This window comes from Xenopus tropicalis, chromosome 7 (assembly GCF_000004195.4).
Source record: "Xenopus tropicalis strain Nigerian chromosome 7, UCB_Xtro_10.0, whole genome shotgun sequence".
In the NCBI taxonomy this organism is placed as follows: Eukaryota; Metazoa; Chordata; class Amphibia; order Anura; family Pipidae; genus Xenopus; species Xenopus tropicalis.
The window spans coordinates 126,246,658-126,271,409 of record NC_030683.2 but is presented as its reverse complement, the minus strand read 5'-3'; the positions used below and the strand labels follow the sequence as shown (position 1 = coordinate 126,271,409).

The 24,752-nt window shown below is 40.4% G+C and overlaps 1 protein-coding gene across 1 annotated transcript; it reads left to right on the top strand.

Moving 5' to 3' along the window:
- Positions 1 to 1,121: 1,121 nt before the first annotated feature.
- ostf1 (osteoclast stimulating factor 1) lies at positions 1,122 to 23,165 on the top strand. Its single transcript, NM_001016435.2, is given in 10 exon segments — positions 1,122 to 1,197; positions 9,551 to 9,597; positions 10,753 to 10,803; positions 12,106 to 12,169; positions 14,838 to 14,891; positions 15,810 to 15,917; positions 17,861 to 17,910; positions 18,132 to 18,210; positions 19,937 to 20,035; positions 22,525 to 23,165. Coding segments are annotated over 10 exon segments (645 nt in total). The 5' UTR covers positions 1,122 to 1,163; the 3' UTR covers positions 22,584 to 23,165.
- Positions 23,166 to 24,752: the final 1,587 nt, after the last annotated feature.

Genomic DNA, 24,752 nt, shown 5'->3' with positions numbered 1-24,752 from the left:
TTATATGTTATAACATTTTTGCTGAAAAAGGTGAACTTGCCCTTTAAGTTGCGAGTCTCAGTTCCCCCAAGAGACCTGTTTAGCTTATTAGTTACAATTGTATCTCAGTGCAAAGGGGGGGGCTTTTTAACTTTCTGGGCTCTCTACCAAAAGCCCCCTTATTTAATTAAATGTGAGAAACAATGTATCTAAGTGCAGGTGAAGCTCGTAAGATTTCTGGGCTCTCTACCAAAAGCCCCCTCATTTAATTAAATGTGAGAAACAATGTATCTAAGTGCAGGTGACGCTTGGTAAGATTTCTGGGCTCTCTACCAAAAGCCCCCTCATTTAATTAAATATGAGAAACAATGTATCTAAGGGCAGGTGACGCTTGGTAAGATTTCTGGGCTCTGCCAAAAGCCCCCTTATTTAATTAAATATGAGAAACAATGTATCTAAGTGCAGGTGAAGCTCGTTAAGACCTCTGGGCTCTGCCAAAAGCTACTATTAATTAAATTTGTATCTTTTTTAGCTTCAGTGCAGGAGATCAAAGGGAAATGAGGGACTTTTCAGTAAGAATCCGAGACTGCGGGCTGAGCTGTCAGAAGAGGGACTGTCCCGCGACAATAAGGCCAGTTGGGAGGTATGATCAAGTCTTTGCAAGGGCTGCCCCCCTTCTCTGCAATTCGCTCCCACACTTTCTCCCAATCTCTCTGCCTACAAATGATCTCTAAAAGCGCTTATTTAGAGAAGCTTCCCCTCAGTTAGTGTAACATAACCCCAGCAGGCTGCTAAATGCCATCCCCTGCACTACATCTCCCACACCTTGTGTTCCAACCCTTTCTCCTTGTAGATCGTAAGCTCTTTTGGGCATTTTGTCCTAAAATGGACACCGTACAGCTCAGCATTCTGCCTTGAAAGGCCCAGTTGTTAGTGGGCGCAACCATCTGCAGCATGGAATGACATGAGAGCGCTTGTCAGTGCCCTGTCCCTGCTTGCGTGGAGCCCCGCCCCCAGCCCTAGTGCCCGCCCCTCCCTGTACTTCCTCATTCACAGGACAGGAGCCACCCTGGGCTTGTATCAGCTTAACCCTAACTGCATTCGGCCGCCTGACTGGCCATTTTTCCCCTATTCCCTTCTCGCCGGCTTGTGAGGACATTACAGTAAAGGAAGCGGAGAGAACCATGTCTAAACCTCCGCCTAAACCCGTGAAACCAGGTAAAGTGAAAGCTGCCTCACACCTACAGTACTGCGCCTTCCTCTCTAGGAGGGAATGGGGAGGGCTGGCCCATTGCTCATGTACTGAGGGGGGGTTAGGGACAGGCAACTCTGCAACTGCTTGCGGGGGGGTTCACTTCAGCTTTATTCATGTAATTTAGTCTCATTACTATTCTACATCATTGTCTGTGAGTGATACAATTTCTATTCAGTTTGTGCACGGTAATGTGATACTATTATATGTGAAAGGTGACCGAGTCATCCCATTGCAGTAACATGCACACAGGCTGTCAGGGAATGCTGGGAGTTGTAGGCCAACAGCAACAGAGTATCCATATAACATAATATAAAGTTGCCTTGTGACCTGCCTGCCTTCTGTGCAGCAAACAGACTTCCTCTTTCATTCAGATGCTGATACACATTCTGCTGACAAGTCCCATTCAGCCCTGCTGAGTTGCTTTAGTAGGCTTCCCCCGCAGCAAAGAGATCTTGTTACAGACAGGTATGGGAGCCGTTATACGGGAACCTGTTATCCAGAGAGCTATGGGCTGTCTCCCATACACTCCTATTTAATCAGATAATTAACAGTTTTCTCTGTAATAATAAAACAGTACCTGTACTTGATCCCAACTAAGATATAATTACCCCTTATTGGGGGCAGAACAGCCCTATTGGGTTTATTTAATGGTTAAATGATTCCCTTTTCTCTGTAATAATAAAACAGTACCTGTACTTGATCCCAACTAAGATATAATTACCCCTTATTGGGGCAGAACAGCCCTATTGGGTTTATTTAATGGTTAAATGATTCCCTTTTCTCTGTAATAATAAAACAGTACCTGTACTTGATCCCAACTAAGATATAATTACCCCTTATTGGGGGCAGAACAGCCCTATTGGGTTTATTTAATGGTTAAATGATTCCCTTTTCTCTGTAATAATAAAACAGTACCTGTACTTGATCCCAACTAAGATATAATTACCCCTTATTGGGGCAGAACAGCCCTATTGGGTTTATTTAATGGTTAAATGATTCCCTTTTCTCTGTAATAATAAAACAGTACCTGTACTTGATCCCAACTAAGATATAATTACCCCTTATTGGGGGCAGAACAGCCCTATTGGGTTTATTTCATGGTTAAATGATTCCCTTTTCTCTGTAATAATAAAACAGTACCTGTACTTGATCCCAACTAAGATATAATTACCCCTTATTGGGGGCAGAACAGCCCTATTGGGTTTATTTAATGGTTAAATGATTCCCTTTTCTCTGTAATAATAAAACAGTACCTGTACTTGATCCCAACTAAGATATAATTACCCCTTATTGGGGCAGAACAGCCCTATTGGGTTTATTTAATGGTTAAATGATTCCCTTTTCTCTGTAATAATAAAACAGTACCTGTACTTGATCCCAACTAAGATATAATTACCCCTTATTGGGGGCAGAACAGCCCTATTGGGTTTATTTCATGGTTAAATGATTCCCTTTTCTCTGTAATAATAAAACAGTACCTGTACTTGATCCCAACTAAGATATAATTACCCCTTATTGGGGGCAGAACAGCCCTATTGGGTTTATTTAATGGTTAAATGATTCCCTTTTCTCTGTAATAATAAAACAGTACCTGTACTTGATCCCAACTAAGATATAATTACCCCTTATTGGGGCAGAACAGCCCTATTGGGTTTATTTCATGGTTAAATGATTCCCTTTTCTCTGTAATAATAAAACAGTACCTGTACTTGATCCCAACTAAGATATAATTACCCCTTATTGGGGCAGAACAGCCCTATTGGGTTTATTTAATGGTTAAATGATTCCCTTTTCTCTGTAATAATAAAACAGTACCTGTACTTGATCCCAACTAAGATATAATTACCCCTTATTGGGGGCAGAACAGCCCTATTGGGTTTATTTAATGGTTAAATGATTCCCTTTTCTCTGTAATAATAAAACAGTACCTGTACTTGATCCCAACTAAGATATAATTACCCCTTATTGGGGCAGAACAGCCCTATTGGGTTTATTTAATGGTTAAATGATTCCCTTTACTCTGTAATAATAAAACAGTACCTGTACTTGATCCCAACTAAGATATAGTTACCCCTTATTGGGGGCAAAACAATCCTATTGGGTTTAATTAATATTTTAATGATTTTTTAGTAGATCTAAGGCATGGAGATCCAAATTACGGAAAGATCCCTTATCTGGAAAACCCCAGGTTTCGAGCATTCTGGATAACAGCATACCTCCCGATTTTAACAGCTCAGGCCGCAGTCCCGGATTCTTATTGAAAAGTCCCTCATTTCCCTTTGATCTCCTTCACTGAATGCCAAAAAAGATACAAATTTTCCCAAATGTAATTAAATAAGTAGCTTTTGGCAGAGCCCAGAATACTCAGCCCCTGCACTGAGATACAATTGTAACTAATAAGCTAAACGGGTCTCTTGGGGGAACTGAGACTCACAGGTTGCAGGGCAACTTCACCTTCATTAGCAAAACTGTAATAACACATAAAACAAGACCCCCAAAACCCCCAGAAATGGGTTCAAACTTTACATAACCGGCCAATTTTTGTAAAATGGGTGTGGTATTTAGGGGGTGTGGTCACAGAAATGGGCACTGTCAAAAAATTGTTTCCCCCACCAGAGGGTGGGCTAATAAAGCTGGGCCACCCACACCGGGAGGGAGCTCCCCTTATGGGCAGCCATGTTGTGCTAATCGGTGAGACAATGTGGGGGTGATAGGTGCCCTAAATCACCCCCACATTGTTTATTGAACCCATGAGCATTCTGGATAACAGGTCCCATACCTGGAACAGAATATTTTGACAATGATGAAAATACTAGAGCTGCACCAAACTCATAATTTTTTGGTTTTTACCATAAACCACATTCAGAATTCTGGATATAGGGGGCATCCCTATAAAATACCACATATTGAGACTGATTTATAGTGCAGTTACCAATGGCAGCCAGTCATCTATTGGTCTACTACAAGTTGAAAATGAAAGCAGAGATCTCATTGGTGCCATTGATAACTGCATTGATTCTGTTTAGCCCCTGTGTTATTCAGTTAGCCCCAATGGCTTCCTCCTAATAGCAGCAGCAACAGTATGCAATGATACAGGTATGGGATCTGTTACCCAGAAACCTGTTTACCTACACGAGTGAGGTACCCAGGTGATATATATTAGTGATAATATATTATAATATAATACACAAGAGCCCTGGATATTCTGTTATGTCCTTATAAATGGTGCTTAGTCATGTCATCGGTTATAATTGATGCTTAGAGCTTTTATACGGTCCCCAGTGACTTATAATATCCTTATGTTTTACAAGCGGGGGGTATATATTTCACTATATATTTCCTTATTTGTCTCCTTTTTCTTTCTATGCTGAGGTTTTTAGCACTGATCCAGTGAAGGCTATATGTGTATTAAGGAGGCCATACACGGGCCGATTGTAGCTGCCGATATGGGTCCCTTAGACAGATTCAGCAGCTTATTGGCCCGTGTATGGGCACTAACAATGGGCCTGCCCGACTGATATCAGGCCTGAAATTGGGCAGATATCAATCGGGCAGGTCAATGCGGCCCCCGAACTGAATGCACCTATTACCGGCGTTCTAATTGGATCGTTTGTCCCCAGGACCAAACGACCGAATTAGCCTGAATTCAGCCCATATTGCTCACCCGTAGGTGGGGATACGGGAGAAGATCCGCTCACTTGGTGACCAAGCCGAGCGAGCGGATCTTAACGTGTATGGCCACCTTTAGTTGGAAGCTGAAGGACTTTTTATTTAATTCCATTTACCTTCTTATTGTGATTTTAGTTATTATATACCTGTACTCTAGCCCTAGGTTTACTTTAACTTTTAGTTTGATGTAGGTATTGTTATTCTGAGACAATTTGTATTTGGTCTTAATTTTTTATGGTTTTTCAGCTATTTTGCTTTTTGTTCTCCAGTTTGGTATTTGATCAGCTATCTGGTTGCTAGGGTCATATTTACCCTAGCAACCAGGCTCTGATTTGAATGAGAGACTGAAAAATGAATGAGCAAGAAAGATGCGTAATAAAAAGTAACAATTGTAGCCTCACATAACATAAATTGTGTGCTCGGGTCAGTGACCCCCAGCTGAAAGCTGGAAAGAGGCAGTAAAGGAAGGCAAATAACTAAAAATCTATAAAAGATAAATAATGAAGACCAATGGCAAACTTGCTAGGAATAGGATACTCTAGAGCAGTGCTGTCCAACTGGCGGCCCGCGGGCCGCATGCGGCCCGCGACCCCCCTCTGTGTGGCCCCCACCTGTCTGGCTGCTTTGATGGCTTACCTTTGAGTAAGCATTAAATGGTATCAGTACTGAGATTAACTGGCCCCCTGCATGGTTTTCACCTCAGATTCAGGCTGTAATCCCTCTGTATTGTTTAAATATGTAATCCCCTGTGTTTTTCACACCTTTTAATACCTGCATTGTTCACCCCCTGCAGTGTTCACACCTCAGGCTCAGACTGTAATCACTCCCATTGTTCACTTCTTCACACCTCAGACATAGGTACTGTAGGCAGAGTATGGCACATACAGCCAGCATAGGGCAGGTAGAGTATGGCACACACAGGCAGCATAGGTCAGGTAGGGTATGGCACACACAGGAAGGGTAGGGCAGGCAGAGTATGGCACTCACAGGCAGGGTAGGGCAGGCAGAGTATGGCACACAGAGGCAGCATAGGGAAGGCAGAGTATGGCACACACAGGCAGGGTAGGACACGCAGAGTATGGCATGCACAGACAGCTTAGGACAGGCAGAGTGCTGCCTGTGTGTGCCATACTCTGCTTGCCCTATGCTGCTTGTGGGAGGTGAACCTGGCAGGGGGTTTGTTGTGGGAGTTTGTTAGCAGTTGGAAATAGCCATTAAATGGTCCCTAAGGTGTGTAATTATGTACTGGGGGTTGCTCTGCTATCCACAGGGGAGGAGGAGGCATATGAAATTTAAGGGTATATCTTAATATGACATAATTCTTTCACATATGAATGATGGTAGATATCCCCACAGTAAGGACCAAGCATATGGGATTTTGCTGTGCTACCACCATTGTGATAAAATAGGTGTGGTTTGAAGTGGGTGTGGTTTCAAAAAGGGGAGTGGTCAAAACTGGCTTCCATTAGCGGCCCTCCACCATGTATGCTAGAGAAATTCCGGCCCTCGGCACCGTAGAAGTTGGACAGCACTGCTCTAGAGCATACTAAAAATCAACTGACCAGCCCTTTGGGAAAGACGAGCCTTTAACTGTATCCTGGATCTGATACAAGGTAGGGCTGATTTACGCCCATAGGTGCTAAAGTGCAGTTGCCAATAGCAACTAGGCAAGTCTTTGCTTGGTTCCATCTTGCAGCAGACTGTTTGCTGATTAGTTGCAATTGGCAACTGCACATTCCATTACTTTCTATTGTAAAACAAAATCCAGTATGTAATCTTTGGTTTTACTCCCCCGGATTCCGTATTGTTTCTTGCAAAGAAAATGAATAAGTAAGTGAATTCCGGCCCAATGGTGGCAGGAACTGCAGGAAAGATGTCTCAATGTGCTTTTCCTGTCACAGTGGTTCCGCACATCACTCACTCACATACACACACACTCGCACACACACACACACGTGCTTACAGAGCATTGTTCTATTTGTGGTTCTATTTGTTAAAGGGAAACTATACTCCCAGAATAAATATTTAACCAAGTTTATAAGATGTTAAGTGGCCTATTAAAGAATCTCCCCAAACTGGAATATATATATCAGTAAATATTGCCCTTTTACATCCTTTCCCTTGAGCCGCCATTTAGTGATGGGCTGTGTGCTCCCTCAGAGATCAGCTGACAGGAAGTGATGCAGCTCTAACTGTAACAGGAAGTAGTGTGGGAGCAAAAGGCAGAACTCTGCCCATTCATTGGCTGATGGGGCCTAGCATGTATGTGTGCCTTGGCTTGTTTGTGTGCACTGTGAATCCTATGATCCCAGGGGGCGGCCCTTAGTACATAAAATGGCAGTTTCCTATTTAGGATTACCCAATGGCACATACTGCTAAATAAGTATATTTATATGAAAATGGGTTATTTAGATGAAGCAGGGTTTACATATGAGCTGTTTATGCAATATATTGTTATAGAGACCTACATTGTTTGTGGGTTTAGTTTCCCTTGAACTGGACTTCAGCTTATGTTTTTGGCTAGAATAGCACTTATCGGGCTAGTTAGGTTAGAGCGTGGGGTACATTGGACTCTCTTTCAAAGGATGGGCCTTCGCTATGTGGAAAAGTATGTATGGATGGTGTTGTTAAACTACATCTCCCACTGCAAGTTATAAAGTAGTGATGGAAAAGTAGAAGTTCTTTTGCAGCAAACTGTAACTAATAGCTTTTATTGTCCAAGACAATAGCAATGCAGGATAATCAGCACTCACAATGCAGATGGAATGCAGGCAATAGATGCAGCAGATTCAAAATAGTGCACCACTGTTGGAGTAGTAGGTAAGCATGCTTTATCCTTAGGGTTTCCACATTAATGACCCAGACCCCCATCACTACTGCAGCCCCTACACTAAGGCAACAGAGCCTGTAAAGGAGAATACTTCCAGCTATCTCTCCTGGTTGGAGCAAAGAAGCTGCTCTTGCTAACCAAAGTTCACAGGGTCCCTACTCCCCAACTTCACTACAGGTACAGGTCCATCTAGGGCAGAACATTCCTGGGCCTTGTTGATTCCTGGCTCAGTCAAACACCCACCTGGTACAACAGATTCAGGCCAAAGAGGAAGATCCACCCCCTGCTAAACACTATATTACAGTGTGCAGGAAGTGGTCATAAGCCTTACGGCCAATACAAGTACAATATGTAAGTAGGAAAAATAGATACATGGGCTGTTAAGGGATCTTTTTGTAATTTGGATATCCATACTTTAAGCATTAACTAAACCCAATAGGGCTGTTCTGCCCCAATAAGGGGTAATTATATCTTAGTTGGGATCAAGTACAGGTACTGTTTTATTATTACAGAGAAAAGGGAATCATTTAACCATGAAATAAACCCAATAGGGCTGTTCTGCCCCCAATAAGGGGTAATTATATCTTAGTTGGGATCAAGTACAGGTACTGTTTTATTATTACAGAGAAAGGTAATCATTTAACCATTAAATAAACCCAATAGGGCTGTTCTGCCCCAATAAGGGGTAATTATATCTTAGTTGGGATCAAGTACAGGTACTGTTTTATTATTACAGAGAAAAGGGAATCATTTAACCATTAAATAAACCCAATAGGGCTGTTCTGCCCCAATAAGGGGTAATTATATCTTAGTTGGGATCAAGTACAGGTACTGTTTTATTATTACAGAGAAAAGGGAATCATTTAACCATTAAATAAACCCAATAGGGCTGTTCTGCCCCAATAAGGGGTAATTATATCTTAGTTGGGATCAAGTACAGGTACTGTTTTATTATTACAGAGAAAAGGGAATCATTTAACCATGAAATAAACCCAATAGGGCTGTTCTGCCCCCAATAAGGGGTAATTATATCTTAGTTGGGATCAAGTACAGGTACTGTTTTATTATTACAGAGAAAAGGGAATCATTTAACCATGAAATAAACCCAATAGGGCTGTTCTGCCCCAATAAGGGGTAATTATATTTTAGTTGGGATCAAGTACAGGTACTGTTTTATTATTACAGAGAAAAGGGAATCCTTTAACCATGAAATAAACCCAATAGGGCTGTTCTGCCCCAATAAGGGGTAATTATATCTTAGTTGGGATCAAGTACAGGTACTGTTTTATTATTACAGAGAAAAGTGAATCATTTAACCATTAAATAAACCCAATAGGGCTGTTCTGCCCCAATAAGGGGTAATTATATCTTAGTTGGGATCAAGTACAGGTACTGTTTTATTATTACAGAGAAAAGGGAATCATTTAACCATTAAATAAACCCAATAGGGCTGTTCTGCAGGTTTTCCTGGTAAAGTGACCGGCACACATACAGTTAAGCACTGCAGACTGGTTGGATGAAACTAGAATGTACCAATTAGTAGTACAGGTATGGGATTCATTATCTGGAAACCCCATCATTTAAACATTATTAAACCCCACGGGATTGCTTTGCCTCCAATAAGGATTAATTATATCTTAGTTAGAATTAAGTATAAGGTTCTGTTTTATTATTACAGAGGAAAAAGCAGTTAAATATATTTATAGATTCTGTGTATGTATATTTATTTGCACCTTTGATTAAACCATAACCCTTATCTTGGCCGGGATATTGCTATTTTATGCTTGTGATTTATATATATATTTCTTTATTTGCAGGTCAGGTGAAAGTGTTCCGAGCCCTATACACATTTGAACCCAGAACAGTAAGTGGCTTTTATAACGTTTCCTTTCTCCCCTGCTGGATACACCAGATAATGATGTAACAATAACGAGTTGTTATTACTAAATACTTAACTCCTAATGCCGAGGGTGAAACTCCTCCTTAGTATCTGGGGTACTAAGATACTGATAGGTGAGCTATTCTGAGACAATTTGCAATTGGTCTTCATTTTTTATTATTTCTGACTTTGGGATTCTTTAGCTTTTGATGTAGCAGCTCTCTCATTTGGGATTTCTGCAGCTATATGGTTGTTAGGGCCTGAATTTCCTTAGCAACAAGGCATTGATTTGAATGAGAGACTGGAATATGAACAGGGAGGGCCAAGAAAAGAAAGCTAAGTAATTAAAAGTAACAATAACAATAAACCTGGAGCCTCACAGAGCAATAGTTTTTTGGCTGCCGGGGTCGGTGACCCCTATTTGAAAGCTGGAAAGAGGCAGAAAGAAGGCGGCGGCAAATAATTCAAAAACTAAAGAAAAAAAAGAAAAAATGAAGACCAATTGAAAAGTCGCTTTGAATTAGTCATTCTATAACATACTACAATTAAAGCAACCCCTTTAATACACAGAACATTCCAAATCCAGGCCAGGACAGGAGACTTACTGTTACATTCTATTTGAGTCTCAAAGTAGTCAGCCAGATCAGCAGGGGAACAGGGGGCAGGGCTTAGGGAACAGGGGCGGGGCTTAAGGAACTGCTCCAAATCAGATTATTACATTAAAGTCATGAAAAGGCGGCATATTGTTTTATTTATATAGCAAAGTTGTTTTCCTTACATTGTGTTTAGGTGGAGTTCCCCTTTAAATATAATGTATTTATAATTTATTTACTATAGTGTATATAAATGATTATGTAAAAGTCTGTGTAGGCATAGGGGCAGCTATTCAAGCTAATTAGGACAAATGGCCATATTTGCACAGCAGATAACGGATAAGCTCTGTAGAATACAATGGGTTTAGTTCTTACACAGGAAAATAAACATGGTTCAAATGCCGTTCATAGCTACAGGAATGTTTTTTGGGCATAAAACAGTTTATTTCTAGGTACCTGGTCAACAGATACAAACTTCAAATGAAAAAAAATACATCTTCCATGTTACTTTATTTTTATGCTCATTTTTACAAATTTTCTTTTTCAGCCAGATGAGTTATATTTTGAAGAAGGGGATATACTTTATATAGCGGATATGGTGAGTTATATTGAGCTGCAGTCTGAACACAAGGCAATGTTGAGAGTCTTCTCCAGTGCTACAGTCGTGTAGCCCCCCAGTAGGGCCCATCAGAGACACTGGGCATGTTACACCTGGGGGTAGACTTGGGGGGGGGGCTTGTTTTCCTAGTTACACCACTGGGGCTAATTATACACTGCACCTTTGGGGGAAATGTAATACAGGTATAGGATCCCTTATCTGAACACCTGTTATGCAGAAAGTTCTGAATTACAGAAAGGCCATCTCCCATAGACTCCATTATAAGCAAATAATTATAATTTTTAAAAATGATTTCCTTTTCTCTGTAATAATAAAACAGTACATGTACTTGATCCCAACTAAGATATAATTACCCCTTATTGGGGCAGAACAGCCCTATTGGGTTTATTTCATGGTTAAATGATTCCCTTTTCTCTGTAATAATAAAACAGTACCTGTACTTGATCCCAACTAAGATATAATTACCCCTTATTGGGGGCAGAACAGCCCTATTGGGTTTATTTCATGGTTAAATGATTCCCTTTTCTCTGTAATAATAAAACAGTACCTGTACTTGATCCCAACTAAGATATAATTACCCCTTATTGGGGGCAGAACAGCCCTATTGGGTTTATTTCATGGTTAAATGATTCCCTTTTCTCTGTAATAGTAAAACAGTACCTGTACTTGATCCCAACTAAGATATAATTACCCCTTATTGGGGGCAGAACAGTCCTATTGGGTTTAATTAATGGTTAAATGATTCCCTTTTCTCTGTAATAATAAAACAGTGCCTGTACTTGATCCCAACTAAGATATAATTACCCCTTATTGGGGCAGAACAGCCCTATTGGGTTTATTTCATGGTTAAATGATTCCCTTTTCTCTGTAATAATAAAACAGTACCTGTACTTGATCCCAACTAAGATATAAGTACCCCTTATTGGGGCAGAACAGCCCTATTGGGTTTATTTAATGGTTAAATGATTCCCTTTTCTCTGTAAAAATAAAACAGTACCTGTACTTGATCCCAACTAAGATATAATCACCCCTTATTGGGGCAGAACAGCCCTATTGGGTTTATTTAATGGTTAAATGATTCCCTTTTCTCTGCAATAATAAAACAGTACCTGTACTTGATCCCAACTAAGATATAATTACCCTAATATACTAAATGGGGGTGGGTGGAACATTCTGGTCAGTGATATTTGTTGGGCTGGAAAATAATGAAGATGAAACGGTATGTGCAATATTATTATTATTATTATACATGAAAATAAACCTTGATTTTCTTTTTCTCAGAGTGACACAAACTGGTGGAAAGGAACCTGCAAAGGAAAAACAGGCCTTGTACCCAGTAACTATGGTAAGTGTGGACTTAATAAATGCATGTTAGTTCCTATGCATCTATATATAGTCAATACAGAGCCTTTCTTCAATTGCCTTTTATCTGAAAACACCTGAAAAAAGTGTTCGCAAGTGTGTTATAGAATGGCCAATTCTAAGCAACTTTTCAATTGGTCTTCGTTATTTTTTATTTATAGTTTTTTAATTATTTCCCTTCTTCTTCTGACTCTTTAAAACTTCTATTAGGGGTCAGCCAAAAAACGATTGCTCCACGACGCTTGAGTTTTATTGCTACTTTTTATAACTTATTTTACTATTGAGCCCCTCTCTTATTCATATACCGGTCTCTCATTTAAACCACTCGATGGTTGCTAAGGTAATTTGAACCCCAGCAACCAGATAGCAACTGCTGTAATTCCAAAACTGGAGACAGTGAAATAATAAAAAAAAAAAACACAAATAATAAAATATGAAGACCAATTACAAATTGTCTCAGAATATTACTCTCTACATCAGTGATTCCCAACCAGTGGCTCGGGGGGAACATGTTTCTCCCCAACCCCTTGGATGTTGCTCTCAGTGCCCCCAAACCAGGGAGTTATATTTGAATTCCTGACTTGGGGGCAAGTTTTGGTTGAATAAAAACAAGATTTCCTACCAAATAAAGCCCCCTGTAAGCTGATAGGGTGCATAGAGGCCCCTAATAGCCAATCACAGCCCTAATTTGGCTCCTCCATGAACTTTTATGGTGCTCGTGTTGCTCCCCAAGTCTTTTTACATTTGGCTGTGGCTCACGAGTAAGAAAGGTTGGGGATCCCTGGGGATCTACATCATACTAAAAGTTAACTGAAAGAGAGTCGGGCATGGATCCAAAAAGCACCCTCTTGAAACTGAGAACAATAGAAGGTGTGAAATGCAGTTTAGGTACAGAAAGTTGAATTTACAACTACCTTTTGTGAAATAGCAGGGGGTTTAAGAACTGTCTGATAGACAGGATGTGGTCAACGGCTAGCTCTTGTATTCTGATACTATCTACTGTGTGAGTGACACAGCTTCCTCCATACATATATGTGTGTGTGTATATACAGAATGATGAATCATTAAAGGGGTGGTTCACTTCAGTTACATTTTAGTATGTTATTGAATGTCCTATTCCTAGCAACTTTGCAACTGGTCTTTATTGTCTGTTTTTTATGGCGGTTGCATTATTTGTCTTCACCATCAGCCTCTTTCCAGCTTTCAAATGGGGGTCACATTTAACCATTAAATAAACCCAATAGGACTGTTCTGCCCCCAATAAGGGGTAATTAAATCTTAGTTGGGATCAAGTACAGGTACTGTTTTATTATTACAGAGAAAAGGGAATCATTTAACCATTAAATAAACCCAATAGGGCTGTTCTGCCCCAATAAGGGGTAATTATATCTTAGTTGGGATCAAGTACAGGTACTGTTTTATTATTACAGAGAAAAGGGAAAAATTTAACCATTAAATAAACCCAATAGGGCTGTTCTGCCCCAATAAGGGGTAATTATATCTTAGTTGGGATCAAGTACAGGTACTGTTTTATTATTACAGAGAAAAGGGAATCATTTAACCATTAAATAAACCCAATAGGGCTGTTCTGCCCCCAATAAGGATTATTTATATCTTAGTTGGGATCAAGTACAGGTACTGTTTTATTATTACAGAGAAAAGGGAATCATTTAACCATGAAATAAACCCAATAGGGCTGTTCTGCCCCCAATAAGGGGTAATTATATCTTAGTTGGGATCAAGTACAGGTACTGTTTTATTATTACAGAGAAAAGGGAATCATTTAACCATTAAATAAACCCAATAGGGCTGTTCTGCCCCAATAAGGAGTAATTATATCTTAGTTGGGATCAAGTACAGGTACTGTTTTATTATTACAGAGAAAAGGGAATCATTTAACCATTAAATAAACCCAATAGGGCTGTTCTGCCCCAATAAGGGGTAATTATATCTTAGTTGGGATCAAGTACAGGTACTGTTTTATTATTACAGAGAAAAGGGAATCATTTAACCATTAAATAAACCCAATAGGGCTGTTCTGCCCCAATAAGGGGTAATTATATCTTAGTTGGGATCAAGTACAGGTACTGTTTTATTATTACAGAGAAAAGGGAATAATTTCTTTAAAAATCTGAATTATTTGATTAAAAATGGAGTCTATGGGAGATGGCCTTTCTGTAAAGGAGCTTATTTATTTCCTGTTTAAATTATTTTTTAGTAGACTTTAGGCAAATTAAGAAAGATCCCATATCCAGAAAACCCCAGGTTCCGAGCATGCTGCAAAACCAACCACCTGTATCATTTTATTTGGAAGACAATATCTAAATGTGCACAGACAATGTTAAAATAACATTACATCACTTAGCTTGTCGAACAATGGGGGCATATTCATTATATATATATATATATATATATATATATATATATATATATACATACAAAAGCAAAGATCTGATTGGTTGCTATGGGCACCATCACCGGTAAAGCTGGCTAACACACTATAATGAATATGCTCCTAGATATTGTATAGGAATGATTGTATTTGCAAGATATTATGACTCTCCAGAGAAAGAGGTCGAAACACTTCTTTATACAAGTGCTCTGTATTCATGCACCCTAAATGCATTCTCTCTGTTCCATGTCTCCCCTAGTTGCTGAGCAAGCCGAGTCTATCGACAATCCATTGCATGAAGCTGCCAAAAGAGGTGTGTGATTATCATAAAGATCCAGAATGAATCCGTAACCAACAGACAGTTTATATTATGTTAAGTGGCCTATTAAAGAATCTCCCCAAACTGGAATATATATATCAGTAAATATTGCCCTTTTACAGCCTTTCCCTTGAGCCGCCATTTAGTGATGGGATGTGTGCTCCCTCAGAGATCAGCTGACAGGAAGTGATGCAGCTCTGACTGTAACAGGAAGTAGTGTGGGAGCAAAAGGCAGAACTCTGCCCATTCATTGGCTGATGGGGCCTAGCATGTATGTGTGCCTTGGCTTGTTTGTGTGCACTGTGAATCCTATGATCCCAGGGGGCGGCCCTTAGTACATAAAATGGCAGTTTCCTATTTAGGATTACCCAATGGCACATACTGCTAAATAAGTATATTTATATGAAAATGGTTTATTTAGATGAAGCAGGGTTTTACATATGAGCTGTTTATGCAATATATTGTTATAGAGACCTACATTGTTTGGGGGGATAGTTTTCCTTTATGTTTGCTCAGGACCAGTAACCCATAGCAACCAATAAGAAGTTTGCTTTTAAACAGGTGACCAGTAAATTCTACCTGCTGATAGGTAACTATGGGTTAATGTGGCTGGGTAAACTAAGTTTTTTTTATAACATAACCCCCTAAGTCCCTTATCATTCAGTAAATAATGTGTCCCCGCCCCTGAACTGGCAAATAGTTCATGTTATCCTGCAACTGGCAAAATAGGTTACATGATACATCACGTGTTACTGTTCTATTCCAGAATAGTTGGTATTGATATGTTGTTGGATACAAAAATATAATAGAATCTTGTTTGCATATATATTCTTGTTATTATATCTATGTTTCCTTATAGGATCCATCTTCTGTCACTGTTTATAATCAGATTTTCCTTTGATAACCTTTTAGGCAATGTTAGCTGGTTAAGAGAATGTTTGGAGAACCGGGTCGGGGTGAATGGATTAGACAAAGCCGGAAGCACAGCCTTATACTGGGGATGCCATGGTGGCCATAAAGGTACTCTCTCTTGCCTTGTATCTGTCCATTTATTAACATTATGTGCCATGTAGCTTCATTGGGATTGCCTATGGGACCTGTAATCCAGAATGCTGGGGACCAGTGGCATAACTATAGAGAAAGCAGACCCAGTGGTTGCTGGGTGGGGGTTTAAGGACCAGTGACATAACCATAGAGAAAGCAGACCCAGTGGTTGCTGGGTGGGGGTGGAAGGACCAGTGACATAACCATAGAGAAAGCAGACCCAGTGGTTGCTGGGTGGGGGTGGAAGGACCAGTGACATAACCATAGAGAAAGCAGACCCAGTGGTTGCTGGTTGGGGGTGGAAGGACCAGTGACATAACCATAGAGAAAGCAGACCCAGTGGTTGCTGGGTGGGGGTGGAAGGACCAGTGACATAACCATAGAGAAAGCAGACCCAGTGGTTGCTGGGTGGGGGTGGAAGGACCAGTGACATAACCATAGAGAAAGCAGACCCAGTGGTTGCTGGTTGGGGGTGGAAGGACCAGTGACATAACCATAGAGAAAGCAGACCCAGTGGTTGCTGGGTGGGGGTGGAAGGACCAGTGACATAACTATAGAGAAAGCAGACCCAGTGGTTGCTGGGTGGGGGTGGAAGGACCAGTGACATAACTATAGAGAAAGCAGACCCAGTGGTTGCTGGGTGGGGGTGGAAGGACCAGTGACATAACTATAGAGAAAGCAGACCCAGTGGTTGCTGGGGGGGTGGGGGGACCAGTGACATACCTATAGAGAAAGCAGGCCCAGTGGTTGCTGGGGGGGGGTGGAAGGACCAGTGACATAACTATAGAGAAAGCAGACCCAGTGGTTGCTGGGTGGGGGTGGAAGGACCAGTGACATAACTATAGAGAAAGCAGACCCAGTGGTTGCTGGGGGGGTGGGGGGACCAGTGACATACCTATAGAGAAAGCAGGCCCAGTGGTTGCTGGGTGGGGGTGGAAGGACCAGTGACATAACTATAGAGAAAGCAGGCACAGTGGTTGCTGGGGGGGTGGGGGGACCAGTGACAACTATAGAGAAAGCAGGCCCAGTGGTTGCTGGGTGGGGGGACCAGTGACATAACTATAGAGAAAGCAGGCACAGTGGTTGCTGGGGGGGTGGGGGGACCAGTGACAACTATAGAGAAAGCAGGCCCAGTGGTTGCTGGGTGGGGGGACCAGTGACATAACTATAGAGAAAGCAGACCCAGTGGTTGCTGGGTGGGGGTGGGGGGAACAGTGATGTAACTATAGAGAAAGCAGACCCAGTGGTTGCTGGGTGGGGGTGGGGGGAACAGTGATGTAACTATAGAGAAAGCAGACCCAGTGGTTGCTGGGGGGGAGCAGTGACATAACTATAGAGAAAGCAGACCCAGTGGTTGCTGGGGGGGGGCAGTGACATAACTATAGAGAAAGCAGACCAAGTGGTTTCTGGGGGGGTGGGGGGACCAGTGACATAACTATAGAGAAAGCAGACCCAGAGGTTGCTGGGGGGGGGCAGAGGGGCCCGGACCATGGGGTCTGCTTCCTATGTAGGTCTAAGAAGTCCCCTTTTTTTGCTGGGGAGCAGGGGACATGGGTGGGCAGAGGGATGACCCGGATAGGTGTGCACCATTGTTACGCTGTTGCTGGGGACCTGGGGTTTTCTGAATAAGGGGTTTTTCCATTATCTCTAGGAATCCACAGGGACACAGAATTAAAAGTAAAAATTCCCATTATCAAAGTTAAATTCAAATAATAGATATTTCCAATGGCCCTACGCATTTTGTGCCCGAAAGTAACGCTCCGGTCCTTGTTCAGCTTCCTGCCCATGACAGAAGATGCACGCTTTGGATTAATGTTTAATTGACACTGTTCCAATATGGGCAATTGTCTGAAAAGGAACATCCCCCCTTATATGTATTTACTACTCATTTCTCACGTTTTCATTGATTTATGTTCCAGATGTCGTCGACCTGTTGCTTGCACAGCCCAACATTGAACTAAACCAACAGGTAAATGATTCATTTATATACTAAGCATCTTAAATCGGCTTTTCATGTCTGGGTGACAGGTTCCCTTCAGTTAAAGTATTTATTGACCATGTATATGTGTAACGTGTTACTATAGTTCCCATATCTGACATTGCCCCATATTATTTGCTGGCATGACGCTCTGATTTTATATTTACAAAAATATATTTTATATATATTTTTATATTTCATGGTTTGCCCAGAACAAGCTCGGTGACACCTCGTTGCACGCTGCAGCATGGAAAGGATATGCTGACATTGTACAGTTACTGATTTTAAAAGGTAGGTTTGTCTTCTAAATAGAAATACAGGTATGGGATCTGTTATCCAGAAAGCTTTGAATGACAGGAAGGCTGTCATTGGGGGCAGAACAGCCCTATTGGGTTTATTTCATGGTTAAATGATTCCCTTTTCTCTGTAATAATAAAACAGTACCTGTACTTGATCCCAACTAAGATATAATGACCCCTTATTGGGGCAGAACAGCCCTATTGGGTTTATTTAATGGTTAAATGATTCCCTTTTCTCTGTAATAATAAAACAGTACCTGTACTTGATCCCAACTAAGATATAATTACCCCTTATTGGGGGCAGAACAGCCCTATTGGGTTTATTTAATGGTTAAATGATTCCCTTTTCTCTGTAATAATAAAACAGTACCTGTACTTGATCCCAACTAAGATATAATTACCCCCTATTGGGGGCAGAACAGCCCTATTGGGTTTATTTAATGGTTAAATGATTCCCTTTTCTCTGTAATAATAAAACAGTACCTGTACTTGATCCCAACTAAGATATAATTACCCCTTATTGGGGGCAGAACAGTCCTATTGGGTTTATTTAATGGTTAAATGATTCCCTTTTCTCTGTAATAATAAAACAGTACCTGTACTTGATCCCAACTAAGATATAATCACCCCTTATTGGGGCAGAACAGCCCTATTGGGTTTATTTAATGGTTAAATGATTGCCTTTTCTCTGTAATAATAAAACAGTACCTGTACTTGATCCCAACTAAGATATAATCACCCCTTATTGGGGCAGAACAGCCCTATTGGGTTTATTTAATGGTTAAATGATTCCCTTTTCTCTGTAATAATAAAACAGTACCTGTACTTGATCCCAACTAAGATATAATTACCCCTTATTGGGGGCAGAACAGCCCTATTGGGTTTATTTAATGGTTAAATGATTGCCTTTTCTCTGTAATAATAAAACAGTACCTGTACTTGATCCCAACTAAGATATAATTACCCCTTATTGGGGGCAGAACAGCCCTATTGGGTTTATTTAATGGTTAAATGATTGCCTTTTCTCTGTAATAATAAAACAGTACCTGTACTTGATCCCAACTAAGATATAATTACCCCTTATTGGGGGCAGAACAGCCCTATTGGGTTTATTTAATGGTTAAATGATTCCCTTTTCTCTGTAATAATAAAACAGTACCTGTACTTGATCCCAACTAAGATATAATCACCCCTTATTGGGGCAGAACAGCCCTATTGGGTTTATTTAATGGTTAAATGATTCCCTTTTCTCTGTAATAATAAAACAGTACCTGTACTTGATCCCAACTAAGATATAATTACCCCTTATTGGGGGCAGAACAGCCCTATTGGGTTTATTTAATGGTTAAATGATTCCCTTTTCTCTGTAATAATAAAACAGTACCTGTACTTGATCCCAACTAAGATATAATTACCCCTTATTGGGGGCAGAACAGCCCTATTGGGTTTCTTGAACAAGCAGAATATCCAAGGCTACAGTGATCCCTAGAGTTACAGTTAATTTAGTATAGGTATATGTAATAGGTAGGTGGGTAGATAGATTTATATAATGAAACATGAATTGTGTTTTTCCCATCACTGCCATTGGGTAATTATATATAAATTAATTATAAGTATAAATAGAGCCATAACTGTCATCATTTACGCAGTCAAAATAAAATGTCATGCAAATGTTGAACCTGTGACTTTGGTAACCCTTCGGTGGGCTTGTTTTATAGGTGCAAGAACAGATTTAAGGAATAATGAGAAAAAGCTGGCACTTGACATGGCTACAAACGCTCAGTGCGCCTCACTGCTCAAAAAGAGACAAGGGCAAGGTAAGGTGGATCTTTCTTTACATTACTCTGTACAGTCCCCAGAATTACATACCTTTCTCCCTGAATCCAGATTTCTTTTGTTTTTCTATTACAAGCAACTGAACTGCAGCTCTCCTACTGACTTCCACCTCTAGCATGAAGCTCTTTAGCTTTCTGAGCCCTTCTTCTCTCTCCAACTATAATAACCTCAAAGAGGTGCCTGGTTGATTTTAATTTGAGCAGAAGTAGTGAGGATGCCCAGTAGAAATGCCCAGAAAGCAAAAGTGGGTTGGAGCTTTAATGCTAGACAAGGAAGTTAGTAAAAGAGCTGCAGTTCAGCTGCAAGTAATAGAAAAACAAAATTAATCTGCATGCTGGAAGAAAGCTTGCATTCCCCTTCCCCTACAGCGCACTGCCCATCTCTTCCAGTAACATGGGCTCAGGGCTGTTCCCTTACGCAGGAAGCTTACAACGGCTGCTGCGGCCATTTTGCTCCATCACAGAGCTTCTTGGGAGGTGCCTACATGTTGTGGTACCACTTTGGGGCTGACTTCTCTAATGATTATTGATGGTCTTGCTCAGTGTTGCACTTCTCCTTGCTTTCAGCCAAGCCGTGCCATGGGAATAGGGTTTTAGGACACATAGATCCTTTCTTTTGCCTCCCTTCCCCACCCTAGGGGGCAGATTTATCAAAACACGAGTTCAAAATACGAGTTCGAATCCCGAATGGGAAAAATTCGGATTGGAAACAAAAATTTCTGAAGATGGCAAATATCACGAAAATTCTTACGAAAGAATCGTATTAGTCACGATAATATCGTATTGGTGGTCCGAAAGTCCCAAAATTTTCGTACCGAATGACTGTAAACAGTGGCAGAGCCTTTCCGAATTTTTTGTGCAAGGGTCTGGAAAAGTCACGCAGGCATTCGAACAAGTCGCGCAGGTGCAAAAAAATCGGTGTAAACGTGCTTGGAGCGTTCGTGTCTTTCTAAATCTCCCCCTAGGTGTCTATAACTTGGGGGCAAAATACTTTCCTGAGGATTTCCCTGTTTCCATAGCACAAGCTGACACAAACCAAGGGACAGGAAAGCTTATTGCAATAAAAAATCAGGATACCGCCCCCCCCCCCCAACATTTTGCCCCCATGATGGACAAATAACTCCGGGTAGTACCAGACATGACCCAGGAGAAGAATTCCAACTTCCTAATCTCTACTAAGGATAGACTCATTTAATCTAAGATCCTAAACCAGATCTATATCACCCCCACCAAACTCTTCAAAATGGGGAGAAAGATCAACGGCTCCTGCCCCCCGATGCGTGCAAACTTCTTTTGTATGATCTGGTCCTGCCCACCAATTGCCAATTTTTGGAGAAATATCCTTAACATCCTGGTAAATGACCAGAAGTTCCCCCAAACATAACTTGGGATGCACTGAATCCCGGATTCAGTTTGGGATTCGGGCCGCATCCAGGCTTTTTTTGAAGAATTTGGTTTCGGCCGAACCCAAAAAAGTAGGTTTGGTGCATCCCTACACATAACACCCCAAATCTGTCTCTTGGGCATTTTGAATGATAGTATCCCTACCAATTACGCCCGTAACCGATATCGCCCCCTGTTATTTTGCATTAGACATTGCAATGCACTGGATAGGTGCAACCCCCTACCTAGTGTTCTATCATGGCAACAACTGGTTAATAAAGCAATACCCCCTATCAAGCTTATATCAGAAACCAGGGGTACCCAGACCAAATCTGATCGTACCTGGACCCCATGGTGGTTGACGTAACACTTTGTCTGTTTTCTGTACCCCTTAAAGGGGAAGCTGTCACTATAAGGAATGATTCCAAATCCCTTTATATCATGTTAGTTGAGCAAAATAAACATTACTTGCACTATATAAATTATTTAATTTTATTCCCCTTCAGTCTGGGAATTTACAATCACAGCAAACAGGCCGACGCCATTTTGGGAACACTGTTATTAAGGCAAAGCTTTGTATCAATCCAAAATCATATGCATTTGCCATCTGGGTGGTAACTAGGAAGTGCTGAATGGAAAGTTTAAGTAATTGTAATTAAAAATCTGAGCTGTCAATCATATATTGCCTGCTCCGCCTCTATGCCGCAGGCATAGAGGCGGGGCAGGCAATATATGATTGACAGCTCAGATTTTTAATTACAATTACTTTCATTGTCCATTCAGCACTTCCTACATGTCACCTAGGTGGCGCATATACAAGATTTGGGGATTATACAGAACTTTGCTCAGTAACAGTTTCCACAAAATGGCGGCTGCCTGTTTAGTGTAATCGTAAATTTTAATACTGAACGAAACAAAAAGAAAATAATTTATATAGCGGAAACAAAGTTCCATTTGCTCCACTAACACGCTAGAAATGGATTTGGAATTATTTCTTAGGGTGACAGATCCCCTTTAAAAAAATCTTTTCTTGACCCTTTGATGTTTTTTAGTGGCAAACCTGCACTAACACCGCCATCTTGTTTCAGGTATTGTACGATCATCCAGCAACGCAGACGAATACCTTGACGACGAAGACTCGGATTAGTTATCGCCCCTATGCTTTTAGCTGCAAACGTTTGACGTCCCATTGAGAAATGTTATTTGCCCCGGGCAACCTCACCAGTACATAAATACCCCCCCTGATATTCTTGACAATTCATTGTACATTCCCCGTACTGTATTGCACATTTTTACAATGGAAAACAAAAGTTCTACTCTCTTTATTGCTCACGTAGCAAAATTAATGTCTTTCTATATGTCTGAATTTCTGATCTGAGTGTAAGGGGCAATTTTTTTTAAAATGTGAGATAAAAACTCCCCACAAAGAAAATCACCCACTTTCTATTCATTCCTATGGGATTTTTTAGGAGTGTATTTACCAGTAAATTCACCATTTCATTAATACACTTCTATAAATCCCATAAGAACAAATAGAAAGTGATTTTTTTTTTTTGTGGTGAGCTCTAATCTCACATTTTTCATAAATCTGCCCCAAATTTTTGTCTGTCTTCAAGCTTTTCTTATACCCTTCCTCCTTCTTTTTTATTATTATTATTTTTTTTTTTTACAAATGAAAAAGTAGAATTACTGTAGGAATACATCTTGAAATAAAATGTTTTGATCATAATACTATCAGACATTGTTTCTATCTACACTTTTGGGAAAAAAATACAGGTATGGGATCTGTTATCAAGAAACCTGTTATCCAGAAAGCTCCGAATTACAGGAAGATATAATTACCCCTTATTGGGGCAGAACAGCCCTATTGGGTTTATTTAATGGTTAAATGATTCCCTTTTCTCTGTAATAATAAAACAGTACCTGTACTTGATCCCAACTAAGATATAATTACCCCTTATTGGGGCAGAACAGCCGTATTGGGTTTATTTCATGGTTAAATGATTCCCTTTTCTCTGTAATAATAAAACAGTACCTGTACTTGATCCCAACTAAGATATAATTACCCCTTATTGGGGCAGAACAGCCCTATTGGGTTTATTTCATGGTTAAATGATTCCCTTTTCTCTGTAATAATAAAACAGTACCTGTACTTGATCCCAACTAAGATATAATTACCCCTTATTGGGGCAGAACAGCCCTATTGGGTTTATTTCATGGTTAAATGATTCCCTTTTCTCTGTAATAATAAAACAGTACCTGTACTTGATCCCAACTAAGATATAATTACCCCTTATTGGGGCAGAACAGCCCTATTGGGTTTATTTCATGGTTAAATGATTCCCTTTTCTCTGTAATAATAAAACAGTACCTGTACTTGATCCCAACTAAGATATAATTACCCCTTATTGGGGGCAGAACAGCCCTATTGGGTTTATTTAATGGTTAAATGATTCCCTTTTCTCTGTAATAATAAAACAGTACCTGTACTTGATCCCAACTAAGATATAATTACCCCTTATTGGGGCAGAACAGCCCTATTGGGTTTATTTCATGGTTAAATGATTCCCTTTTCTCTGTAATAATAAAACAGTACCTGTACTTGATCCCAACTAAGATATAATTACCCCTTATTGGGGCAGAACAGCCCTATTGGGTTTATTTCATGGTTAAATGATTCCCTTTTCTCTGTAATAATAAAACAGTACCTGTACTTGATCCCAACTAAGATATAATTACCCCTTATTGGGGGCAGAACAGCCCTATTGGGTTTAATTAATGGTTAAATGATTCCCTTTTCAGCAAAAGGCACATTTATAAAAAATTGTTGGTAAAATTACAAAATCTGAAAACTGTCTTTTTCCCAAAAGTGGAGAGAGAGGTTTGTGAATAAGGTGGAAAATCCGACAAATCTATCTCCACTTTTATTTTGTCTCAATATCAGCACTTTTGTTAATTGCCCCTTGTGTTGTGATTACTCGATACCCGTTGACATAACTCACTGAAAGTTTAACAAAATGCAGAAAACAGAAGGTTTTGACGGTTGCCTTAATATTTTTCAATTCTTCAGCTGAAGATGGGATGATATGGGAGATCAGTAATTCCCCCTTTGCCCACAGGAGGGCAAACATACCATTGTAGCTGATAGGGTCAAAATCTCATTTTTTATCTTGTACGAGTAAAAAATATTTTCTAATATTTAATATTTATAATGAGTCCTGTTTTTTATTACAGCCTTAGGCAGTAGGGTTACCACCTGTCCAGTTTTGACCCGAAAAGCCTGATATTCGGTAGGGCTGTCTGGGTCAAAACTACC